This window comes from Mastomys coucha, unplaced genomic scaffold (genome assembly GCF_008632895.1).
Source record: "Mastomys coucha isolate ucsf_1 unplaced genomic scaffold, UCSF_Mcou_1 pScaffold23, whole genome shotgun sequence".
NCBI classification, from domain to species: domain Eukaryota; kingdom Metazoa; phylum Chordata; class Mammalia; order Rodentia; family Muridae; genus Mastomys; species Mastomys coucha.
In genome coordinates this window covers 54,078,042-54,095,492 of record NW_022196906.1, presented here as the reverse complement: position 1 = coordinate 54,095,492, position 17,451 = coordinate 54,078,042, and the positions used below count along the sequence as shown (strand labels likewise).

Here is a 17,451-nt window from a genome sequence, read left to right as displayed (position 1 = left end):
TTGACTGCAGAAGAGGACTTTACCCAAATGACTTTCAAGCCTGTGGAGAATTTGTGTTAAAACTCTGGTGAGCTGTAACTGGTCAGAAAGAAAATGGGAGGAGAGAATGGCTAGTACAAAAGCATGTGACAGCGACCTAAGAGTAAAAAGCCAAGAGGATTGACATATACCTAGTAAAAACCGCACAGGTAGACTTCCGTTTGAAACAACCAGACTATGTGGCAAGTGAGTTTAAAGCCAACCTGGAGTACATAACAAAATCTTGATTACAAGGCGGGAAAAAACCTTAACTTATAACGAGTGAAAGAAATGAAGAACCAGATGCAGGTGCAAAGACCTGGTTTTAAAGATGACTGATTGCCTGGGTTGGCTGGCCTATTAGCTCCTGAAAGAATAAGGCAGCTAGATCACCAAATAGAAAGCCAGTCTAAGACAATTTGAAAAAAAAAAAAAAAAGGCAGAGGTGGTGGTACACACCTTTAATTTATACATTTGGGAGCAGAGGCAAGCCAACCTGGTCTGCGTAGAGAGTTTCAAGCTAGCAGGGGATACATAGTGAAACCCTGCCTCAAAGAATAAAAAGTTTAGCTCAGTGAGTAGAACAAGCACTATCTTCTGGGCTCTGGGTCGGTCCTGACTTGGGGAGGTGTGGGCGTGAGGGGTGAAAGGGTGAGTCATGGAACCTGAAAGTTATTGACAGAAGGGTGAAGAGGGGTAGAGAAGAGAGAACAGCAGGTAGACAGGTAGAGCCTGTCTTGTCCATTAGAATCACCTGGGATGCTTTTTTTTTTTTTTTAAGTAAAACTAATATTGACCCCTCCAATAAACTGTAGCTCACTAGGTGACTAAAGTTAAGGGTAGAGTCCATCAAACTACACAGGAGTGATGAATGGTGGGAACAGACAAGAAACTGAGGGAGTTAATTTCGAAACCTCTGCCGAAACCTTGGAATCCTTTGACAACAAAGAATCGAAGATAAAATGAACAACTTGAGCAAAATATTGAAAGAATTAAATAATGGGAACTGAGAGAAGGGAAGCCACTCCTGCCTTTCCAGTCAAGACAGTTCCATGTGCGTGGGAGAGGAAGGAGGGAGGGCATGTGGGCAGGAAGTTTGCAGCTAGTGCTTTGCGCATGCTAGGCAGTGCTCTGCCACTGAACTCTATCCCCAGCTTCTTTCGGGTTTTGCTCTTGCTTGGAGTTTTTGCAACAGGGACTCCAGGCAGACTTAACCTTTCAGATCCTCTTTGCATCGGTTGCCACTTCTGCTTCCCATCCCCAATCCTAATCAAATCACCCCCATTAGGCCCCTTCCCCTTCCTGGTAACCCGGTTGTATAAGCTATATGTCCAGGCTCAGAGCTCAAAAACCATCTACATTTTTATTCCCTCCCCCAAAACAGAGAGGAGCCAACGATGAGATTCTGCGCCCAACATCTACTCACCCTAGACATACCTGTACACTCTACCTTGACAATTCAAAGTGGCTTGCTCATTTATTAATTTAAGAGCAAGATATAAAGATGTGTAAAACGCAGCCCTCTTACAGTCGCACAATATTGGGGGAAACAGGCTTTTAAACAAAGAGTAATTCACTTGACAGTCAGAAAAGAGTTGTATGAGGTAAAGCATAGCTGCTATATGTTAACTAGGGTTAATACAAAAAAACAAAAAAACCTGTCTGTCTGCCTCCAGATAAGAGTGTTGTCTGATAAGGCTAGAGCATAGTATGAAAGAAGGGTAGGCCGGGAGAGAGATGAAGATGATAAAATGTGAATATATTATGAGGAGCCTTAAAGTCCACGTTACAGGACTTAAATCATCAACTGTAAGCAACTTATAAATACAAATGACAAAAAGCTCTTAACCTCTTACAGCCTAGATGCCTTTGGAAGTTTGGTCTGTCAAGCTGATCTCAGAAAATTCACTTAAATGTATACAGTAAAATACATAAAAGTAAGAAACCAATGTTAAGTACTTAAACACCTTAAAATATGTAGCGTAGCAGCTGCAGATGTACTTCTTTGCACATTAAGTAGCATGTAGCAACAGGCCTAATTATATAATGTCAAAAGAGTAATGAATATAAATTATATTGAGATAACCTGTAACACCTGTAATATGATGTGAAGATACCAGATTTTTAATGACAAAGACTGTTAATACTGTAGTGATTGCCTACAATTATTGAAGAAAATGCTAAATTTGAGCCAGGATGAATTGTAAATAAAAGTACATGTTTTTCCTCAATCCAAGTTCTTAAAACCCTTTGAATTTTAATCATGCGCTGCTCTATGGATTTCCAGTTTCAAAATTTCACAGTGGTGAGGTAGAAATCAAATAACTAGCTAATAAACTGATTTTGAAAACGTGAATTGACCCTTGAGGCTCAATAGGGCATTGAATGTCTATACTCCTAGCACTTGAAAGGGTAAAGCTGGAGGATCCCAGAGAGCTTGAGACTGTACCTCCAGCGTGGATGGATCCCCAGTATGCATCAACTGCTAACTTAGGTGGACAAGAGGTAAGCCCAGCCTTTAGTATTACTAGTTATTTAGTATTTTTAGTATTTGTGTAAAGCAGAAACCTAACCACATGCTCAAAGATATTAATAACAGTTTGTTGATCAGATTGCATCTATACATGTGTGTATAGCTGTTGGACTTGAAGCCAGGACACCTGTTTCTCATCTACAGCCATACCACACTACACAAACCAGATCTCATCTGATTTCAGAAGCGAAGCAGGGTCAAACCTGGTTGTTACTAAGATGGGAGAACACTTTTCTTCTTGTCAATCCTTTCAACCCCTAAAATGAGTAAAACTCATTAACAAAAAGATCCTCGCCAGGTGGTGGTGGCGCATGCCTTTAATCCCAGCACTTGGGAGGCAGAGGCAGGTGGATTTCTGAGTTTGAGGCCAGTCTGGTCTACAGAGTGAGTTCCAGGACAGCCAGGGCTACACAGAGAAACCCTGTCTCAAAAAAAAAAAAAAAAATTCTCAAGGCCCAGATAATCATCTCCTTTAGACACAAGTGAGTGTACCAACTTACTGATCAAATCCAAGTTGGTACATGAATTATATGCTTATTGAGTATAGTTAAAACATGAATGTGGGGTTTCAGAACGACTAATCAGATGAGTAAAGTTCCTTAACTTCCAGAGCCAGGTTCTCTTCTCTGAGAAGCCATCTTCTTTAATATAACTTGCTTGTACTGACTTTCTATTCAACACAGACTGAAAACTCAAGCTCTGTAAAATGTGAGGTTCTGCTGTTCGTCCCTTTGTGAGGTGGGAGGATGGGAACAAGACTATCTTACATTAGAAATAACACGGAAAGTTAGTGAAGCTTTTTAAGAATTTGAATACTTACAGAAAATTTTCTGTAAGGCCCTTTCTCTAACTTCCAATTAAATGGCTACCTCTTCCATAATTATCTGTTATAAAGGTACTATATCATACTTTGGACACTGAGAAACCCTCAGTTGTCTCAATTATAGCTATTATCTTGAGAATCTGTATTATAGGTTCAAAGATCTTAGTCCTACCTTCTCTGGTGGCCAATGAATACAACTCTCTCAGAGTGGTCTGATGAACTTGGTTCCTATAAAACAGAGGCCTGGGGATTTCTACCCTTAACTCCTTTTCTCTCAAGTGTTTTTGTAACAACTTTTAAGTTTACATTAACAAATAAAGAACTCAAAGTAGCTAGGCCTACTTAATATATGATTCAACCTTGGTCCAATACTGTAAGTGGCTGGTTGGTGGGGATTGTCTGGTTTGTTGTTGTTGTTTGTTTGTTTGTTTGTTCATTTGTTTTGGTTTTTTATTGTTTTTTCCCCGATGGTTGGTTGTGTTTGTTTTTAAGGCAGAGTTTTGTTTGTATCCCAGACTGGTCTTGAATTCACTATATAGCTGAAGCTGACCTTGAATTCCTGATCCTCTTGCCTGTACCTCCCAAGCATCAACATTTAAAGACAAATTGCTAAGGCAGAAAGTTCTATATATATCGTGACTAGATCCCATTAGAGTCCATATTTCCTTATTTCAACACAAAAACATGAATTCTATTATTCATTAGCTACTTACTAAGGCCCTACTATCTGCTGTGTAACTCTAGTAATTAGTTACCTCTTTACTGCCAGGCTTTGAATTTTACAGAAAAATAACATTAAAAGATGTCCCAGGGGGCTGGAGAGATGACTCAGCAGTTAAGAGCACTGACTGCTCTTCCAGAGGTCCTGGGTTCAATTCCCAGCAACCATAAGGTAGCTCACAACCATCTGTAATGAGATCTGATGCCCTCTTCTGGTCTGTCTTAAGACAGTGACAGTGTATATAGTGTACTCATATATATAAAATAAATAAATAAAATCTTTAAAAAAAAATGTCCCAGGCATGGTGGTGCACACCTTTAATCTCTATAGATTCAAGGTCAGCCTAGTTACCTCATAAGTCTTAAGGCAACAAGGAATATGTGGAGAAACCCTATTTCAAAGAAAAAGTTGAAGATCGTCTTAAACTACTTCACAAATTCAAGGCCAGTCTGAGCTTCATGAGATCCTGACCTCCCAACAAAGGATTTAATAGTACTTTATACATACTAAGTTTATATTACAGGCAAGGAAGAGCATGACAATCATAAACTGTACTCTTGAAGTCAAAATGCTAAATGGTGAATAAAATTCCTTTTATGATTCATAGCATATTGTGTGTGTGTGTGTGTGTGTGTGTGTGTGTGTGTGTGTGTGTGCGCGCGCCACACGCGCGAGTGCGTGCATGTTTAGAATTGAATTTAGTGTCCTGTGCGTGCTTTGAAAATGCTTGACCATATCCCAGCCTTTTGTTTTTGTCTTGTTTTGTCTTGAAACAGTTTCCTAAATTGCCTACCTACACTGACCTCAGATTTGAGGCATGGGCACTATGCTCAGCTACAAATATTCTCTTATTTACGTTGATGTACCTTTCTCTAGGAGAAATTCTTCAGTGTAGAACTGCTGGTCTTAAGGATGTATATACTTGGGCTGGTGAGTTGGTTCAGCGGGTAAGAGCACTGTCTGCTCTTCCGAAGGTCGTGAGTTCAAACCCCAGCAACCACATGGTGGCTCACAACCATCTGTAATGAGATCTGATGCCCTCTTCTGGTGTGTCAGCTGCAGTGTACTCATTATAGAATAATAAATACATCTTTTAAAAAAAAAAAAAGGACACATTCTTTAAAAAAAAAAAAAGGATGTATATACTTTAAAAGTTTAATAGGTACTGCTTACAGGCCTTTTCCAAAAGAATTCTAATCCCTCCAGCAGTGCAGTTTCCTTATACAATTCCCCTATATTAGAGATCATTAGTAGTATGTATGTTTCTCCCTATAGGGTAAACTATCACCCCAACTAGAAAAAAAATTAGATGTATTTTTTTGTTTTATGTATGTGTTTTGCCTGCATGTCTGTGTACCATATGCATGCAGTGCCCTCAGAGGCAAGCAGAGTATCAGATCCCCTGGAACTGGAGTTCCAGAGGATTATAAGCTGCCTTGTGGGTACTGGGTATCAAACCCAGGTCCTCTAGAAGAGCAGTTAGTCCTCTTAACTGCTGAGGCATCCCTCCTGGCCCTGTGTTTTAACCCCATTCTCTTCAATGATGAAAATGAGAACGCTTATTGGCATTTTCTTCATTTTATTTTTTCTCTATTGTATCTTTATAACTTAGATCTGTTTTGTTAATTATTTTTTCCAAGACAGGATTTCTCTGGGTAAGTCCTAGAACTCACTCTGTAGACCAGGCTGGCCTCGAACTCAGAAATCCGCCTGCCTCTGCCTCCCAAGTACTGGGATTAAAGGCATGCGCCACCACCTCCTGGCTAATTTTTTTATTTTTGAGAACTATTTTCTTATAAACATTATAGATGCATAATATATATATATAGATAGATAGATAGATAGATAGATAGATAGATAGCAAATATATGTCTTTATTACTTGACATTAAAGATTTGTTTATGCTATGTTTTTATGTCTGTCTTACAATTTTGCAGCTATTTCTGTCATTTTGCTTTATAGTCTTGGGTTTATGTACTTGTTTTACTTACATGGAAGGCCTCTTCTACCAGAATAAAAATTTAGTGTTGTGTTAGTTTGAATGAGAATGGCATCCAGAGACTCAATATTTGAATACTTGGTCCTCTGTTGCGGAGACTGCTTGAGAAGGGTTAGGAAATGTGGCCTTGCTGGAGGAGGTATGGCACTGGGTGTGGACTTTGAGGTTTAAAGAGATCATGTCATTCCCGGTTAGCTCTCTCTCTTTGTGGTTGTATCTCAAATAGCTCTCAGCATCTGCTCAGCACCATGCTTCCTTCCTTGTTGCCATGTTCCCTGACATGATGGTCATGGAACATGACAACATGACATGGAAGTCATAGTTAACCCTCTTAAACTATACCCTAAATAAATTCTTCCATAAGTTCACTAGTCATGCCATCTTATCACAACAGTAAGAAGGTGACTAAGATAAGTAATATTTTTAGAACTTAATATTTAACTTTAGGTTTTTGCCAGTTGAAATTTTACTTACTTTTTTTTTGGGGGGGGAGGGCTAATGAAGTAAGTCACCATGAACCTAGACTAGAGTTGAACTCATGATCCTCCTGCTTGCGCATCCTCAGTGCTAGAATTATAGGCATGTGCTACCACACCCAGCAGCTGCAGAACTTATTTTTAATCATTTGAAGTCCAGTTTTATCTTCTTTGTCACCCTTACAGACCCATTTACATTCTCAAGCTGATTAAGAATGGCATCTTGGGCTGGAGAGATGGCTCAGTAAAGCATCTGCCACAGAAACACAAATACTTGAGTTCAAATCCTTAACACCAATGTACAACAGCAGGCATGGTGGCAAACACTATACTTGGTAAAAAGTTAAAAGGATCTCTAGTTCTTGCTTGACAGCCAATCTAGCCAATTCAGGGAAATCTAGGTTCAGTGAGAGATCCATTCTCAAAAATAGGTGATAAGCCATTGAGGGTCAACCCAACGTTGACCTCTGCCCTCATATATACCACACACACAAAAAGGCGACTTACTGTATAATCTTACTGTCTTAAATGAAAAATTGTTCTTACATTAATTTTTAATATTCCAAGAAACCTGTAACTATATAAAATAGCTATATAAAATTAAAATTGCTAAACTGTCTAAGCTTGCCTTGAACTTTCTCTGCAATCAAGGCAGACCTTTAATTTACCTCTTGCCCCAGCCTCCAAGCCCCAGGGATTATAGGTCTATACCGTACCACCTGGCCTGACTGGCCCATGGTATTTTGGCCATTGATAGCTATTTCTAGTTATGAAATAGCAAATAGAAAGTGTTAGTATTAGAATACATTTCAAAAAGGATCATCTAGTCATTTTCCCTGGTCCAAAACATAACAAGGTGCAAGCAAGATGGCTCAGTAGATAAAAGCACTTGCCTCTAGTCCTCACTGAGTTTAATCCTCAAAAGTCTCAGTTGGTGGAAAGAAGAAACGAATTCCCAAAAGTTGTCTTCCTCTGACTTCTATCTGCATATCATGACATGCATAACCTCAAACATACACTAAATAATAATTTTAAATGCTTTTAAATAAGTTAAGAGTGAAGGCCCAGCATGGTTGAGCATGCCTTTAATCCTAGCACTTGAAAGACAGAGGCAGGCAGATCTCTGACATTGAGGCCAGCCTGGTCTACAGAGTAAGTTCCAGGATAGCAGGAGTATACAGAAAAACCCTGTTTCAAAACAAAACAAGAAAATTCCCTTTGTGATAGTTTTGTGTTTCTAAGAAATTTTCAGAATAGAACTCTCAATTTTAGTCAGGTAGAATATCCACTTATTAAATCTTTCCAATTTGTGAGGCATTAAAAATATATGACTCAGGGCTGGAGAGATGGCTCTGTGGTTAAGAGCACTGACTGCTCTTCCAGAAATCCTGAGTTCAATTCCCAGCAACCACTTGGTGACTCACAACCATCTATGGGGGGATCTGATGCCCTCTTCAGGCAGGTCGATATATATGCAGCAGGGCACTCATATTAAATAAATAAATAAATAAATATATGTATATATGTATATTTATATATATGTGACTCAATAAAATCTAATCTCTGTACTTGAGAGACTTATATAGAACTTGATGGTAATTTTTACATAACGCTTTATACAAATCTCCAATGCTTTAGGGTTCCATTAAAGTAACTGGGGGAAATGGAAACAAAAGTGAGGGGTTTTGTTTTTGTTTTTGTTTTTTGTTTTTTGGGGTTTTTTTTGAGGTTTTTTTGTTTTTTGGTTTTGTTTTGTTTTATTTTTGTGAAACAGGGTTTCTCTATGTAGACCTGTCTGGCCTGGAACTCACTCTGTAGAGATTCTCCTGACTGCTGGGATTTAAGGTGTGCAACCCATCTAGGCCTGATCTTCTAATACTAATAAACATCAAATTATTTTCAAATGTTATTTTTGAACTATCTCCCCATCCTCTGGATGTAAAGAATTTTGGTGACATAGTAGATATCTATTACAACCTTATGCCTTAATCTTTATCTTACCGATATTTCTTCATTTTACAGTGACATATACCCTAGGAAAAAATTGTACAATAATAGTCTCACTTTACAGATGAGGAAATTATGACTTAATGAAAATAGTTTATTTGTTTTACACAACTGATACATAACAGAACCAAATCTATAAATATTTAGGTTGAAAGTTTAGAGTTCTTTTCTTGGCCAGAGTGGTTTGGCCTAAGCCTAGTTTAGTTCTGTTTTCATTAGAATTCAGGGTGTTTAACTATCATGGTCATACTCTATGAAATCAAATCAAACTTTGGTCTGTATACTTGATTTTTTTAAATTTGTGTCTATGTAGGTCTGTGTATGTCTGCATGTGTCTGTGTGTGTGTGTGTGTGTGCACGCGCGCATGCTCTCAGAGATATGAGCATCAGACCCCTTGGAGGTAAAGACATCTGTGAGCTGCCCAGAAGATCAATCAGTAAGCACTCTTAACTGCTGAACAGTCTGTCCAACCCCCATTTGGGAGTTTTAAAACTCAAACCAAACACAAAACTTTCCCCCTGTTTTTAGGTGCTGGGGATCAGACACAGAGCTATATGCATGCTAGACAAACGTTCTCCCATCGAGCTATCCACAAAAACTAGTTGAATAAAATCTAAGCCTCACTAGGAATGATGACTCACTCAGGAAGCCAGCTGAGGCTGGGGATCAGCCTAAGTTTGGAGCCATTGTAGGCTACATGAGACCTTGCTTCAACCAACCAGTAAGTAAGTAAATAAGTAGGAAAGATGCTTTTAAGTATGCTGAGCTGACTGGAATAGATGGAGTGTAGGCAGATACAGGTTAGAAGATGAGGAGATAGTAGGAGGTGACAGAACGAACACCATGTGAATGTGAAGTCTTGTGGTCACTTCGTCCATGGTGAGGCAAACTGTCTATTCAGGTACTTGTCTTACAGGCTTATGTATATTTTTAACTGGCTACTAAGCTGGGGGTTATAGAGACTTAACAGACAGTTCAGATATTTCCCAGGTTGTATATCCTGACATTCACTCCTATACTGTGGTTATTGATGGTATAAAACAATGGTTCTCAACCTTCCTCATGCTGCGACCCTTTAATACAGTTCCTCATGTTGTGGTGACCCCCAACCATAAGATTATAATTTTGCTACTGTTGTGAATTGTAATGTAAATATCTGATATGCAGAATGTCTGATATTCAACTTCCAAAAGGGTTGCAACCCACAGATTGAGAACCTCTGGTATAAAGGAAAACTGTATCCAGGAAGCCTGGCTTGACACATGTGATTAGCCATTTCCTTGATAGTAAGATAATCTTATATCAAGTCAAGTACTTAGTCTCCACCAATCTATACTGACAAACTGACTACACTGTCATTTGTTATCAGCCCTAATATTAAAAGGATTTTTTTTTTTTGATTTTTCAAGACAAGGTTTTTCTGTGTAGCCCTGGTTGTCCAGGCTAGCCTTGAACTCAGAAATCCACCTGCCTCTGCCTCCCAAGTGCTGGGATTAAAGGCGTGTACCACCACTGCGCAACAGGATCATTTTTCTAAACAATCCTATTTCAACTTTTACATCTGTCATAAAGAACATACAAATTATGGTATAACATGTTTTCTTCTATGAATATCTCTTGAAAAAAAGAAAAAAAACTATCAAAAGCCTGAAGTGATAGCTCATGCTGATAATCGACTCTTGTGAGACTGAGACAGGATCACTGTGAATTAGAAGCTAGCATGGGCTACATAGCAAGTTCTAGGCCATCCTGGGTTATGGTGTTAGACCCTGTCTCAAAACACAAATAAAAAAAACTATTAGATATTAATACAAAGGACGCTGTTACATCTCCTGAGTAAGAATTTTATTTTTACCTTATGGACATTGTGAATATTTAACTTAACTCTCTGATTAGCTGCCAAAAAGCTTGGAGCCAAGTTTGTGGCTCACTCATAACCAATGTGCTCTATGCCTCGTTGACTTCACTCCTGACTCCAGTTTGTCTGAACTCTAGTTATTCTTTCCTATTCATCTCCCAAGCCCCAACCCCGGCCCCAGCCCCACCCCCAATTCTCTTGCTTTTGCACCAGGTGTAAAAATCCAGGGCCTTGCACATGACAGGCAAATGGGCTGCCACTGAGCTCCTCTCCTAGCACTGTTGTTCTTTTTCAATAAAAACTTAATTTGTGCCAGGCAGTGGTGGCGCACGCCTTTAACCCTAGCGCTTGGGAGGCAGAGGCAGGCGGATTTCAGAGTTCCAGGCCAATCTGGTCTACAGAGTGAGTTCCAGGACAGCCAGGGTTATACAGAGAAACCCTGTCTCGAAAAATCAAACAAAACAAAACAAAACAAAACAAAAAAAGCCTTAATTTGTACTTGGCAGGCCAATGAAGGAGGATTACCTGAAATTTCAGGCCAGCCTGATCTACATAACAAGTTTAAGAACAGCCAGGGTTTCTTACCAAGAGAGACTTTGTCTCAAAATATTTTTGGGGGGCTGGGGGGTTTTCAAGACAGGGTTTCTCTGTATAGCGCCGGCTGTCCTGGAACTCCCTCTGTAGACCAGGCTGGTCTTGAACTCAGAAATCTGCCTGCCTCTGCCTCCCAAGTGCTGGGATTAAAGGCGTGTGCCACCACCGCTCGGCTTCAAAATATTTTTTAAAAGCTTTATTTTATGTATATGTGTACACTGTAAATGTCTTCAGACACACCAGAAGAAGGAATCAGATCCCATTACAGATGGTTGTGAGCCATGTGGCTGCTAGGAATTGAATGTAGGCCTCTGTAAGAGCAGTTGGTGCTCTTAACTGCTGAGCCATCTCTCCAGCCCTCAAAGTATTTTTAATTCTCTTTTTTTTTAAAGATTTATTTATTTATTATATGTAAGTACACTGTAGCTGTATTCAAACACACCAGAAGAGGGCGTCAGATCTCATTACGGGTGGTTGTGAGCCACCATGTGGTTGCTGGGATTTGAACTCAAGACCTTCCGAAGAGCAGTCTGTGCTCTTCCCTGTTGAGCCATCTCACCAGCCCCCTATTTTTAATCTCTTAATTATGGTATTCTATGTATTCAAAAATACATGTAGTTTTTCATAAGCAGTCATATTGTTTTGAAGTTTTTCAGATTATCACATGCTGTGTGTATATGACTGTCATTATCACCTCATTTTACTTTATAAGATACTGATATGCCGTGTAGTGATGTTGTACACCTTTAATCCCAGCATTGGGAGGCAGAGGCAGGTAGATTTCTAAGTTGAAGGCCAGCCTGGTCTACAGAGTGAGTTCCAGGACAGCCAGGGCTATACAGAGAAACCCTGTCTCAAAAAACCAAAAAATAAAGAAAAATAAAAAAGATACTGATATCATTAATCACCTCATTTTACTTTAGCATTTTTTCTTGAAAGGTATCTTTTTTCATCTTTTTGTAGTTTTGGTTTGGTTTATCAAGACAGGGTTTCTCTGTGTAGCCCTGGCTTTCCTGGAACTGTTTCTGTAGACCAGGCTGGCATCAAACTCACAGATCCACCTGGCGGGCCAACCAAGTGCTGTGAACTAAAGGTATGCACCACCACTGTCCAGCTTTGTTTATGGTTTTATATGATTTCGATTATATGGAATTGGTTATATCAAACTTGTATGGCTTTTTGAAGTATAACCAAATGGTAAGAATAATTATCTAATGGTTAGGGTTGGTTAGATTGATGTCATAATTCTGTGTTCTTATATTATGCTTTGTTTTTTTCTTTCAATCTGCCTGTGATTTTAGAAGTGCTGCTGAGTGGCCAGCTCAGTGCGCAACAGTTAACACTATCTCAGTTGGGTCTGTAGGCTCACGTGAGCCATCTTCTCCACCTGCAGGTTTGCCTTGTTAGCACAGCCTTGGCTGTTCACATGCACGCTAATCCCAGAGACACCTGGCCTGTGTTTCCTCTAAATTAACCAACCTGGTATTTAAACAAGTGAATATGAATATTTTGTTTCCAGCCTCCATTTGCTTTAATTGGTTTATAGTGCTAGTTGGATTTTCTGATTGTATCTATCGTGTCATCTAGTTGATAGCATGAAAAAAATACACACACACACACACAAAAACTGGCCTTATTTGATGTATACCTTTAATCCTAGCACTCAGGAGACAGAGACAGAAGGATTTGTTTGAGTTCAAAGCAGGTCTACATAATGAGTTCCAGGCCTACCAAGTCTTTATAGAAAGAGCCTATCTCAAATAAACTCTTTAATTATCTTCGAGAGAACTTGTTTGGCCTTCTTTGCAGCTCTGAGTTATGTAATGTTCTTTTTTTTTTAAATGCTCTTTTTACTGGTGACCAAAACCAAGACAGAGGGTCAACAGTATAGGTTATCAAGAGAAAGCAGTTGCTATGCAAGCCTGGTCACGTGAGTTCAATATCCTGAACCCACAAGATAGAAGGAGAAAATTAACTCCTGCAGGTTGTCCCCTGACCATCACATGTGCATCATGACATGCACATCCAAATATACACATATACACACAAACAATAAATACATGTGAATTTTCAAAAATAACAAAACTACTTAATTCATTGCTCAAAATGATAGTAGCAAATCAGTGTTAAAACTAAGCCAAGAACCCTGATTCCTATGTACATATGTATCACAATGTCAAAAGAACTTCTGACAGACATTATAAACATTAATTACATAGTCTTTATCCCACTCACTGAAGTTTAAAGATGGGAAATAAGCAAAATCATGACTTATGCATAAAGCTGGACAGAATTAGAAATAGGTTTCATTTGTGTTACTTTTATCTGCATGGTTTTCTATTCTTGAGGTGTCCACACTTTTCACTGTAGCCCTCACCACTGTCACTTTCTATTATGGAAGGAAGAAATACTTATCTTAGCTGTTTAAAATCAGTGCTGTAATGGAAACTATTTCATTCACCTTTAGTATAAAAATAATTTGTTGGGGGTTTCATGCATTTTCATATTGAAACAAGATCTCATGTTCATTGTTATCATTTTGAGACAGTCTCATGTAGCTCCAGGAGACCTAAGACTCACTCTGTAGCTAAGATTGACCATGAACTCCTGATCCTCCTGCCCCTCCCTACCAAATATAGGGATTACAGGCATGCACCACCATGCCTGACTGTGCATATTCATTAGAGTTAGAATGTGTTTACTGCTATGGATTTTGTTTTTTATTTTTTGAGACAGATTTTATACCATCAGTTATAATTCTAACCAGTCTCTACATCTAAATATAAAATTAAAATTCTATACTGTCTCTGAAAATTTTCAATTTCATTCTAATTATTCATGTCCTGTACATAAGCTGAACTTTCTTTAGTGTGTTCTTTTGTTTGTTTTTTTTCTTTTCTTTTCTTTTCTTTTTTTTTTTTGAGACAGAGTTTTTCGCTCGGCGAGACAGAGTTTTTCTGTATAGCTCTGGCTATCCTGGAACTCACTCTAGACCTCGAACTCAGTGGCCTTGAATTTAGAAATCTGCCTGCCTCTGCCTCCCAAGTGCTAGGATTAAAGGCAGCACCACCACTGCCAGGCTTTAGTGTTTATGATGTTAGCACTGGTGGAAATTATTGATTAAAAACTGTAGAACTGCCAGGCAGTGGTGGCGCACGCCTTTTATCCCAGCACTTGGGAGGCAGAGGCAGGTGGATTTCTGAGTTTGAGGCTAGCCTGGTCTACAGAGTGAGTTCCAGGATACCCGGGGCTACACAGAGAAACCCTGTCTCAAAAAATAAAAAACAAAAAATTTTGAACTACCTGTCATATTTACCCCAATCCTGTAAGAGTAGCTACTATTTATAACCCAATATCACATTCAGCACTAAATATTGTCTTCTGACTCTCCTTCAGCTTCTGGAATTTCTGAGAATCCCTGCTCAATACAAGATGGACCCTGTGATCTTGAGTTATATGGACAGTCTGTTGCGGCAATCAGATGTCTCACTATTGGACCCTCCAAGCTGGCTCAACGACCACATTATTGGGTTTGCCTTTGAATACTTTGCCAATAGTCAGTTTCATGACTGCTCAGACCATGTCTGCTTCATCAGCCCTGAAGTCACCCAGTTCATTAAGTGTACCAGCAGCCCTGCAGAGATTGCTATGTTCCTTGAACCCCTGGATCTTCCCCACAAAAGAGTGGTGTTTTTAGCTATCAATGATAATTCTAACCAGGCAGCCGGAGGTACCCACTGGAGTTTGTTGGTTTATCTCCAAGATAAAAATAGCTTCTTTCATTATGATTCCCATAGCAGGAGCAACTCAATCCATGCAGAGCAGGTAGCAGAGAAACTGAAGGCTTTCTTAGGGAGCAAAGGAGACAAACTGGTCTTTGTGGAAGAGAAAGCCCCAGCTCAACAGAACAGCTATGACTGTGGGATGTACGTGATATGTAACACCGAGGCCTTGTGTCAGAATCTCTTTAGACAACAGCCAGAATCCCCACTGCAGCTACTCACCCCGACATACATCACAAAGAAGAGAGAAGAATGGAAAGACCTAATTGCCAGACTTGCTAAAAAAACGAAGTAGCTACCGAAGAATGCTTGTGATGTTTGAAGTCTGGTCTTTCTGCCTTTCTCTATGGTGACAGCCTCAGTGCCTGAGGGGAAAGCACTAGTACATGAAAGTTTACTATTCCTGCTTCTTTATTGTTCTGAAAGAATGTCATCCTCTGTGTTCTCTGAATGGGAAGTTTCACTGTAACCCTGAGGAAAGCAGTACATTCTTTGAAAATGTCTTGAACTTATGTACCAAAACCTTAAAAAAAAAAACAAAAACACTCATTATACAGTTTCAAGTAAGAGTCTTCTTTTCTTGTTAGTATAAAACTATTATCCCTTTTGGTCTCCCTTCCTTGTTGGCTTATTCCAAAGAAGAAGTAATGTTCCAAAGCAAATCAATAACATATGAGATCTAAAGACATGCATGAAGAAAACAGCAGAAGAACCAACATCTTTGTTTCCCAGCCATAGTGAAAGAGGCATCCAACTGGAATTGGATCATTACCTAACTCTACTTAAGGCCTTCAATTTATAAAAATAAGGCATTCTCTGGTGCAAAGGCTTTCTCATCTGCAAATACTTAATAAAGATGACTTTAGCTCATCTTTATTTCCTGGAATGCTTTAAGAACATGGAATTTCATTAAAATAAATAGCTGTGGGCTGGGAACTTTGAGGAAGAGCACCTGCTGTGGTGTACAGGAAGGCTTGAACTCAATTCCAAATTGTGGTAAATTAAAACAAAACTGAACAAAACCACCTGCTGGCATGTGGTGCATCTCTTGTTTTCCTCAGTGGGTGACTCAGCTCTAAGTGGTAATGATTTTGCTCCTTGTCCTTTACATGGACATAGTCCCTCCCTTTCCTAGCATGCATTGGTTCTCAAGCTCACAGTTGATAACCAAGATTAGCTGTTAGTTTTCAGACATGTTTCTACTTTTGGTAGTTATAGCTTTTACACTAATCTAGCAGAATTTTTTTTCAGGTATGTCATGGTGATCTCCATGTTATTAATGATCTAAAACATAGAAGCAGTTTATTTTTTAAATATAAAGGAAGAAAAAAAGTCACCTTCCTCAAACTTAATCCAAAATACAGATGATATCATTTTAAAATACAGGGCCAAGACTAAAAAGAAGTACTGTCCCCCACAAAGCTATTGATAAGTTTTTCTAGTTGTCTCAAATAATTAACACAAAAAGTTGGACACACACATTAATTAGACCCCGATAACAATTTGCAATGTATATGGGATGTAAAACCCAAAGATGTGATTCATTCACTGAAACTGACTTCAGCTACTTCTCAACTCTAACCCTGACCCCAGCCTTCATGACCCAAAATAACCTCTCCAGTCAGCAACTACAGAGGTAGTTACTCAGCTCCCTGGAGCCAGGAAGGGGAAGATGGTAAACGTGTAAAAGCACAGGCTGCATAAGCAGGCTTCAGTGTATGGGATCTGAAACAAGTTAGAAAAAGCAAAAAAGGAGGGGGGTGCACTTCAAGTTAGTCTGTTTCAAACCAAAAGACTTAATGAAAGATAGGCAGGAAAATGTTAGAAACTGGCAGTGAGCCATAGATAAAACAGACAGAACAGGGAGAGCAGGCATAAGGACACAGGTTCTGTCTGATAGGCCACCAGTGGAGAGAAGGGCGGCAAGCAGTGTCATTTCACTGACTGGCGGCTTAGGCAGCTGATCTAGACCATCATCGCAGAGTCTGCCCTCCCAGGGGAAGGTTAGCTTTCAGATAATACAAAGTATGTTTGTTTGCTTAAACATCAGCCTGTCTCCCCTTTAAAAGCTAATGCATGTGAGAGCAGTCTTATCTAATTCACTAAGGTTTGTCCTAGAATTATTTTTTTTAGCTAAACTATTTATTTAAAAATATAAAAATATACAATCTTTTTCCAAATACATGACGTTTGAAATCAAACCTCAAGTTAGCCTTTTTTAAAAAATATGTTGAGTAGGCTTTGTGAGACAGCCCAGAGGGTTAAGACACTTGCCACCAAGCCTGATTTGACCCACAGGTCCTACTTAGGATGAGGGAATCGGCTCCTTGTAAGTTGTCCTCTGCCTCCCAATGTACACCTTGGCACACTTGTAACTACTCACAATATATATAAAGAAGTGTAAGAGAATATTGACTATATCATTTGAAAATGTTGACATCAAGGGCTGGAGGGATGGCTCAGCAGTTAAGAGCACTGACTGCTCTTCTGAAGGTCCTGAGTTCAAATCCCAGCAACCACATGGTGGCTCACAACCATCCGTAATGAGATCTGACGCCCTTTTCTGAGAAGTCTGAAGACAGCTACCGTATATTTACAAATATAATAAATAAATTATCTTAAAAAAAAATAGCCAGGCA

At 39.2% G+C, this 17,451-nt stretch overlaps 1 protein-coding gene across 4 annotated transcripts in view; it reads left to right on the top strand.

Moving 5' to 3' along the window:
- Positions 1-17,451, top strand: part of Senp8 (SUMO peptidase family member, NEDD8 specific) — an 18,926-nt gene that overhangs the window by 425 nt on the left and 1,050 nt on the right. For 2 of the 4 annotated variants that reach the window (XM_031343719.1, XM_031343720.1), the window contains one exon: positions 14,427-15,894. In XM_031343719.1, the coding sequence (XP_031199579.1) occupies positions 14,463-15,107 (645 nt within the window). In that variant the 5' untranslated portion in view covers positions 14,427-14,462 and the 3' untranslated portion in view covers positions 15,108-15,894. Of the gene's footprint in view, positions 1-9,138; positions 9,300-14,426; positions 15,895-17,451 lie in introns of those variants that run through there. The other 2 variants (XM_031343718.1, XM_031343717.1) reach the window with 2 other exon arrangements.